This window comes from Salarias fasciatus, chromosome 19 (genome assembly GCF_902148845.1).
Source record: "Salarias fasciatus chromosome 19, fSalaFa1.1, whole genome shotgun sequence".
In the NCBI taxonomy this organism is placed as follows: Eukaryota; Metazoa; Chordata; class Actinopteri; order Blenniiformes; family Blenniidae; genus Salarias; species Salarias fasciatus.
Genome location: NC_043763.1, coordinates 21,932,431 through 21,941,641, shown reverse-complemented (window position 1 = coordinate 21,941,641; position 9,211 = coordinate 21,932,431). Strand labels below are relative to the sequence as shown.

Here is a 9,211-nt window from a genome sequence, read left to right as displayed (position 1 = left end):
GTTGCACAGGACAGCTGCTGCTGGAGGGCTTTATAAAGTCCCAGAGACATGAAGAGCTGCAGGTGGGAGTGTCACTGCAGTGTGTGAGCTCACACATGCAAATACACGCAGCACATATCAGCAGTACTGGAGGGCCCCCTGCAGTCCACCTGCAGTATAATTAACAGCACTTTTCAGTCAGTGACACTGATTTTAATGAAGATTTTATGGAAGACCTCATTCAGCTACTTTATGACAGTTTTTCAAAAATCCTTCACCAATCAAAATCCTTGACTCAAATGTAAATGGTTGTTTTTCCTGTTTCTGAGCCAGAGTTGGATGCTGCCTCCTCAAAACAGAGAAGACTCTTGTGATTTTTTTTTTTTTTTTTTTGCATTTTTGGGGATGACTGTAGCTTCAGACATAATGACTTTTGTTTCTTTGTCTGTACATGTGCGCATAACAGTAATATTCAGAATTTAAACCTTTTTTCCATCTCTTGTGTCTTCAGTGATGCCTCTAATTTGGTTGTGCCTGATAAACCTCTGACAAGAAGCAACCAGAGACCGACCTGAACCTGCTGAACTGATCTCACAATGCCTTCCCCTCTTGTGAGTACCATGCCGAGACATTTGAACCTCCTCTTGAACAGATCATGCCATGTTTATTCTTGAGAGATCCTTGCTGTCAGACTTTGAGGCGCTGGCCCTCTTCTCACCTGGTTCACACTCAGCCACGGACCGTGAAGTTGGAGGCGTTCATGTCATGGAGCCAAAATGACAACGTCATCGACAACAAAACAAAGACGCCGTGTTCCATAACTCCTCCACACTTACCTTGAAAATCACACCGTGGGGACATCACCTGGTGTATTTCCTGGTGTCAGAGTTAACATTTACGGCATTTACATTCATCTGTTTTCCCAGATGCTCGTCATATAGAAGATGGCTGCATTGAGCCGTCAGTATGGGAACGTTTGTCCAGAAGCATATTAGAGTTTTTTTATCTTTGGGGTGGCAAGTACAGTAAATTACATTTGATTCTGGTGTTTTCAAAGCCAGCATGGCTCTTTTTCTTTCTCCGTCTGTGGTTCCTGCAGATCCTAGAGGACTGGGTTGGATTTCATATCTGTGTTACTGGATTTCTGTGGTTGGTTTTCACATCTTACTCGTGTACACAGTTCAAGGATATGTCAGGTTTCACAGGTCGGTACTGAACTGGGCTGCTGCCATGTCTCCAGCACAGTGAAACCACGATCAAGGAAACATTGTTCTCGATTCGGGATTCAGTTGATGACTGGAGCGATGATTTAACTGTACATCGACTTTATACAACTGCTGACACATGCTTTCTTTTTCATACACAAAGTTAAGCAAGTGTTTTTTGTTTTTTTTTTTTAAAGTAGTATTTTCTACTCCAGAGATAACTTTTTAAAAATGGCCATCAGGGTGAAACTTTTCAAAGATGCTCCAACTCCACTGACATGTAAATGGGTAAAAACAGTTCGAAAATGCTGGAGTGCATCCTGTGTGGACGGTGGAGATGCTATGACTGTGCGTCATCTTGCTCAAGGCTTTACTCAAGTAATGTTTCGTTTCGAAGGACAGCAATCACATTACCTTATCATTTATGAATAAATACAAGAGGAATCCCTTGAGACTGCATCACGCGATAAATTTAAATTATGACAAAATTTCTCCTCTGCTTAGGATGGAATGATTTAATAAGAGACAATACCGCATATGCCAACAAATCTATACATCCAGAGTTCTTTTTGAACAGTTTTTCACTCTCAGAATTAATAAATACTGGGAGTTTTCTCTCAGTTGAAAGTGTTAAATCCGGCCTTATGATGCAAAAGGATCCCCTCTGCTCCTCTGAACTCTTCAGCGATATCGTCGAATGTGCGACCTTTTGTCTCCGGGAGGCGAATCCAGGTGAAGATGAAGGAGGTCAGAGCCACAACCATGAAGAGGAGGTAGACATAAGCGCCGCATATTTTCTGAATGTGTGAAATAGACAGAAGAGATGTTAGTTTTTATTCAACTGAAAGGCATAAAAAGTGATCTAAAGTAAAGCTCAGTGTGTCGTCCGGTTCAGGTCGGCTGCAGTGCAGCAAGCAGATATGTCCCCCTGTTTACGGCGAATTAAATTTATTGCAAGTATTCAAAATTTAACAGATTTATCTGCATTTTATTATGGATAATGCCAACACAGTGAGCAGATTTATGGCCTCTATTTAATAGCGGCGTCTCGGAGGTGTAAAAACAAACAAGGAGTCCACCCCTGGAGTTTCCCCTGAAGTCTACCTGGGTCATATGGCAGGCAGGCCCAGAGTAAATACACACCAGTAATGGAGGGAAGAGGAGGGCCAGAACAAACTTCCCTCCCCAGTTGAGCATGCTGGTGAACGCCATGGCGATGGGCCTGCCGGGCTGGTCGAACAGCTCGGCGGCGATGAACCAGGAAATGGGTCCAGGGCCCAGCTCGTAGGCCGAGATCAGGAGGAAGACCAGGAGGACCTGCAGACTCCGCAGCTCTGGGACCAGGTGCTGCAGGGGTGGGGGGGTTAGTCTGGATCAGAGGTGCTCCGACAGCGGCAGGAGAGCTGTGTTTACACCAACAGTATGATGTCACCCGATTCTAACTTCAGATCTGATCAGGATTATATTTTTGAGTTCATGTTAAAGTTACAATACAAAATCTCTGTGCTACTTTCACTGCATGTCCAGGCTGCACTCCAATATCCACAAGAGGCAATTCTTCACAGCCAAAATGTCCTGGCAGTATTTGGAGAACTCCTCATGCACCGCAAGATTAGCATCAAACAAATGTCATCATCCACTGCAGTTAGGGCTCGGCTCAGAGGTAGCCTGGAGTTTGGGAACATGACAAGTTCGATTTGTGATTTTTTTGTGACGTTGTGGACAAGAGGAATCACAAGAATCACGTCTGAGTCACTTGATAAAATATGTGTACCTACAACGTGGGAAAAAAAAGCAGCAAATCTAATCTGAGCATCAAGAGTTTCAGAGTAAATATAACCTCGGTGTGCTCAGCATGCATACAAGTGTTTGTAATGATGGATGGAAATATTCCAGTGAAAATGTTGTGTTACAGCTACATTTCTCTTTTTCTGTCATTGGACCTAGCTTTTAAAACGTCGCCACGTAAACGTGAAACTTTTCAGAAACGAAAGCGCATAGAAAGATGCGTTTCAGCTTGAAACGTTGTATGCTCATGCAAATCTGGATCGCACAAAATCCTCCCAAATCATGAAAAACATACAGATGTTGATCTATTTACAAAAGATTATTTCATCACAAGCCTCTCTTACCAGCACCGAGTCAACGATGGTCATGAGCAAGTTGCACACGGCGATGGAGATGAAGCCGGTCAGGAGCAGCCGTCTCCTCCCCGCCCGCTCCATCAGGAAGAACTGCAGAGGAGGGAAACAGGACAGACGGGGCGTGGATAGTGAAACAATGTGATCCAGTGGCACAGAAGTGTTATCAGAACTGAATTCACTGGTGTTTAGTACAAATACGAAAATGTAAATGTAAATAAGCTTTTGTTCCAGACGTTACTGACATACCAGATGTTTCTAGTTAAATTCATTTCTAGTTAAATTCATTCAACAAGGAGGAAAACCAGGAATATTTCACAGGTTTATGATCAAACCCTTGTGCATTAGAAATGTTGTATATTGTGTTCAGGCCATAAAGCAAATTTGTAAAAGCTGTTACTGCATTTAAATGTAAATGATTTTATTAATTTCAGGTTGTGTTTTTTTTAATATTATATATTATATATATATATATATATATATATATATATATATATATATATATATATATATATACTTTAAACGCATTTTCTGTTTTCTGAAGCTCATTTACTGGTCTGGTTCTATCACTGTACGTGGCTCCTGAACTGAAATGTGTTTGACATCCCTGTAAAATTACACCTGGGAATGTGAAGCAGTGATATCAGAGGTTCAGATTTTGTCCTCACAGCGACTAAAGTGAAGGTCACGTTGACAGCTCCCACACCCAGAGTCAGATATTTGGCCTGGTCGAACTTGGCCTGGAACATTTTGGTGGAATAGTTGATGATCTGCGGAAGAGGAAAAAAAAAAGGTCAAAATTCAGCGATGGCAGAGAGAAATGAGTGTAAGCGGTAACTCAAAATAAGAAGTGTAGCGGCAGAGATATCTTGATCCATTGTGAAGGTGATCTCAGCTATTTACCACTTTTGGCCCACGTGCCTTGCGTGTGACACCATCAATTTATTAAAATATCACTGCATTTGATGTTTACGTTTTGTGACCGACCGCATTGAATCCAGAGAGCTGGCTCCCCAGGTTGATGATGAGCACCAGGGCGATGGGCTTCCTGTAGCTGCGTTTCTGGAAGAAGTGCCGGATTGTGACGCCGCCCTGCGTGTGGGACGCCTCCTCCTTCATCTCCTCCAGCTCGGCGTACGCTTTGTCCGTGGGGCCCCTGAGCCTCAGCAGGGCTGCGGGGCGCAAACAGCAAACCACACGGAGAAACCAGAGAGCTCGACAAGATTTCCATTCCTGGAATTCTCTCATAACTGTACTGAAACGCACCGGCTTCCGCCCTGCTCTCCTCCCCCCTGTTGATGAGGAGGTAGCGGGGGCTCTCGGGGCAGAAGGGCAGGACCAGGTACTGGGCCATTGCCGGGATGAGAGACAGGGACAGCATCATGGCCCAGTAATGCTCAGTGCCCAACACCGTGTCCAAACCGGCAACCTGCAGCCGGAACAAGACCAGACTGGAACTCTACATCTCAGTCACTGCAGGTTATCTCAACTGAGTCAAACTAAAGTTGCAGATTTTTTTCATTTTCAGTTTGTAGTTTTGGGAACTGAAGTACAAATCTGAATCACATTTTTAAATTAATGAATTCGATTTCAAATGTTAGGTTTCTGGAGGTCTGGCTGTCCTCACCATTCCCACCAGGATGCCCGAGGCAAAGGACACCTGGTTGAGCGTGGCGAAGGCCCCTCTCAGGCTGGTGGGGGACACCTCCTGGATGTAGAGCGGGTTCAGACTCATCACCAGGCCGCAGAAGAGGCCGAACACCAGCCGGCCCAGGATGAGGACTTCGAACGACTCGCTGGCCTTGGAGGCGAACATCATGCAGGCGCCCACCACAGACAGACCGTTCACGATCAGGATGGAGTTCCGCCTGAAGGAGGAGGAGGAACCACGATGAAACTGCAGCCATGGAAAATCTGCAAATCATCCGTGATCCTCTCCTACCTGCCATAGCAATCCGCCACGTATTTGACTCCCACCGAGCCCAGCAGAGCCCCGAAGTCCTTGATGCTGACGGAGAGCGACCACAGGAGAGTCAGGCTGTGGTCTGGCATGGAGGCGTTGTGCCTGCTCCTCCAGGTGTGGTTGAAAAACTCCTCAATGATCTGAGCAACATCAAATGGAGATGATCTGCATCACTTTGCACCTTATAGAAGCTTTTACAGCCAAACGTTTGGTCATCAGGGAATGTAGACGGTTTGTCTTCCTGTGAAAAAGCACCACTGTGCCAAACAGTCATTTCTGGGGCTGAAACTCAGGGTTTGAGGGAATCATTCACTTTGTTTAGTGTTTTATTGACGCCTGAATATCAGACAGTCACTGTGAGAAATGGTAAATGCTCACAGAACTTACGCAACTTGCAGAAAGTTATAAGAATACAGACAAAAAAATATCCTTATTCTGAATAACATTTACTTAAAAAAGACTGATAGATGTTCATCTGTTACTCTGCTCACCTTGGCCGGAGCGTTAACGTTCCCGGTGTGATATCCGATCTGCAGGGATCCGAGCACGGCGGCCAGGATGGAGGTCAGGAGGGGGGCTGTCAGAAGGCTCTGCAGAGGGGGGGACGTCACATCTCGTCAAACATCTCGTGCACTCAGAAGAAAAGACAGACAGAGGTGATTTATTGATTTGTTGATCTATAGAAGCAGAAACAAGAAAATAACGTAAAACATGAACAAAATACCAACAGATCAAAAATATTTAAGCTGCAGATTTATTTCAAATGTCCAATTAAATGTAAAAAGCACATAAAGTCTGATGACAGCAGACAAGAAACTAAAATATTGACAGTTTATTTTATATATATATATATATATATATATATATATATATATATATATATATATATATATATATATATATATATATAAATATATATAATTTATTTGGGATATTTTGGTCTTTAACTTACCCTGAAATGTTTTGAGATTTTTGAGATTTTTTTTTTCTTTTCAGGGCTTATGAGCTAAAATGATAAGAATCAAGAAAAGTCTAGGAATTGTAATATATAATGACATTTTACATTGTATTCAATTTGTGTTGAAATGTGTAAGGGGTTAGGGTTAGAGAATAAGATTAAATATACCATTTCCAGCTGTAACAAACTTCCTGAGACATCTGGAAATGGAAAATAAAAAGTGTAACATGTTCTAATTTAACAACTCTTAAAACCAGGTTCCATTAGGGGAAGTTGTTAGAAAAAAAAAGGACAATAATTTTAAATAAATGTGAACTCAAAGTTCAATTGACATTCTTTCCTGTTTCTATTATTGATATTTGATATTAATCAATTAAAAAGAAACTATTCAGGTTTTGTTTTCCAACAAGGCCCTCTTGAAAATGATTTTAATTTCCGTCCACATCAAAATATTCTTCCATTAACCTAATTTAATCACAGCCACCCTGCATGTACATGGTTTATTATTATTATAAATTGATATCAGTCTTAAAACTCAAGTTCATTGAAAAGTGGAAAGTGCCTATCTTCAGAACAATAAGAATCAGAAATGGATTGAAATATTTCAAATACTTTAAAAGTAAAATTTTGTGCCAACAGAAGCAGGTCAGGTGAGCAGAAATGAAAGAGAAAATATCAAATTCACCATTAACTAAGGAGAATTAATTATTTTGGTTTGAAATGATTTGTTTTAAGGATTAGCAACATCAGAAAAACATTTAAAATCGACATCACAGCAAAATCACAATGTTGTTATATGTTGTGAGGAGTGCAGTTGCGTACAGATGCATTTAAAACACTTGAATATGAGTTAAATATTTTATTTCTGCTCCACAACACAAAAAAATAAAAATTCAAATGTCATTGGAATGCTTTTATTGTTTTATTTTTTTATTTTGTTTGTAGCCAGTTTTTTTTCTGTAGCCATAGAAAAATGGGACATCGTCTCAAAATAGAGCCTCACTTCTTTTTCTTTATCTAAAACTATTGTCAAAAGTCATGCAATACAGGAGCCGGAGTCATTTCACATGTAGGCAACATGTCCCGAGGGATTCGTCCCGTGCTCTTTCCATTTACTGCACGTTCACTTCCAGAAAATGCTCAGTGCAAACGAACCTGCTGGGATGCCATTTGTTGGGGTGAGGCGGGGTGTCACTTCCCTGAAGCCGCACGTGCATTTATCTCCTCCGGACCTTCCCTTCCTGCACAGCAAGAGAGAAAGAAAAACCTGTTTTTATGGCTTCATTTCACAGACATGGTGAATACAGTGTATGATGACTCTACATGTAAAAAGCCAGTAAAACACATTTCAGACCTTTGTAGGCCACCTTACCTGTACTGTGGAGAAAATGTGGAGTGTGTCTTGTTTTATCCAGTCTGAAAAAAGTAGAGTCCAACTTTCTCTACAGAAAATCGTTCAGGAGCTCAACGCTGACGTCTCATATTAGCATCTTTATCAGGATACCCCGTCCGCTCCACTGTTACTGTCTTCATCCCAGAGTTTCAAATGTGGCTGTGTCTATTTGAACACACACACACACACACACACACACACACACTGACCTCGGTGATGAAATCTCACCCAGCTGGTGAATGTGTGATTGACCTGACAGAATACCAGCTGAGGGCCTGCTCTCCTCCTCCTCCTCCTCTTCCTCCTCCTCCTCCTCCTCCTCCTCGTGTTTCAAGGAATTCAGGTTGGAAATTCAATTTGCAATGTATGTAAATAACAAAGAGATGAGTGTGTGAGGATTTCCCCCCACACCCTCTTTAGTAATTTAGCAGGTTTTATGGAACATCCCAGTAAATCAGACAGAGGGCTCGCCGGTCCAACACAGGACAAACCCACAGTTACATTTAGAAGTGATTTAGAGGCACCACTTCATCTCGTGTGTGTTTTAACTACCTAAACTCAAACCAAGGGTCTTCACACTGTGCAGTGGCAGTGTTAACCACTGCTCTGATGAAAGTTGTACCACAGCCTACCAATCACACTGATCCTTTGCAGTTAAATTCTAACGTTCGGGGCAGTTGTGGGTCGGTTGGTCGAGCAGTCACCTCCCGATCTGAAGCCATATCCATTGCTTAACTAAGGAAAAAAATTAAAAAATAGTTTCCCTCTGGGAATAATGAATTATTTTGAGTGTATTCCCTCCTTTTGAGCAGCCCAATGTTCTTCCAATTCTGCAAAAAGATTGAAGAAAGTCCAGAATTTGAGATAGAAGGAAAGCATCGTGAGTTTTTAAAGTAGCGTGATTTAAACTGTTCATAAAGTTTTTAATATGCTGCCATCAAAATGAACTTAAGTGTGAAGTTTTATTGAAAAATCACTTGACTCTGGAACACAAGTTCTTCGCCGATGACTCACTCGAACAGGAACGAGTTTCTCTCTGGTTTGCATTTATCTGCTTCCCATCAGCGTCTTGCCCTCAGGGGATCGCTTCATATTTTTTGTGAGTATTTTACGAGAAAGACTATATTCATGCACAAACGATGTGGTTTTGTGGCAAAGCTGTGGGGAACGTCTCATCAGCCAACATGGCCATTAAGTCCTTCAGAGTTTTGTGCATCAAACAGGCCACTGTGTAGCCTGCATTTGCTTGTACACGCATAAAGCCCCTGGATGTACGTACAGGATCAGATCCAGAACACAATGCAAAAACAGCAAATCCAGACGATGGCTTACATATGACCAGAAGGAAAGGTAAATCTGACAGGACTGTTTGTATTGGTGGAGAACGAAGAGCCACCTCCATCAGCCCCTGTGATCCAGCGCTGTCAAACATGCGGTCCGTGGACCAGAACCAGATCAAAACCAATCTTTGGAATCGACAAGCAGCATCCCACTCATTCCAACATAACTGGTGTTCCTAATGTGTCCACTGGGGGTCGCACTGTTTTACTGAGAGTCAAAGCAGGTGAACTT

The 9,211-nt window shown here is 42.3% G+C and overlaps 1 protein-coding gene across 1 annotated transcript; it reads right to left on the bottom strand.

Moving 5' to 3' along the window:
- Nucleotides 1-1,752: 1,752 nt before the first annotated feature.
- On the bottom strand, nt 1,753-7,416 carry slc2a1c (solute carrier family 2 member 1c). Its single transcript, XM_030116946.1, has 10 exons — nt 7,402-7,416; nt 5,780-5,878; nt 5,268-5,428; nt 4,953-5,193; nt 4,592-4,754; nt 4,313-4,497; nt 3,994-4,095; nt 3,317-3,418; nt 2,328-2,531; nt 1,753-1,981 (listed from the first exon to the last, which is right to left on the bottom strand). The coding sequence occupies exons 1-10, from the start codon at nt 7,414-7,416 to the stop codon at nt 1,802-1,804; spliced, it is 1,452 nt and encodes a 483-aa protein (XP_029972806.1). The 3' UTR covers nt 1,753-1,801.
- Nucleotides 7,417-9,211: the final 1,795 nt, after the last annotated feature.

Excerpts from the sequence above, each read along its gene's own strand:
- slc2a1c (XM_030116946.1), bottom strand. Across the intron at positions 4,755-4,952 it reads CGGGCATCCTGGTGGGAATG|GTTGCCGGTTTGGACACGGT; the intron begins GTGAGGACAGCC and ends TTCCGGCTGCAG. Across the intron at positions 4,498-4,591 it reads GGAGAGCAGGGCGGAAGCCG|CCCTGCTGAGGCTCAGGGGC; the intron begins GTGCGTTTCAGT and ends TGCGCCCCGCAG.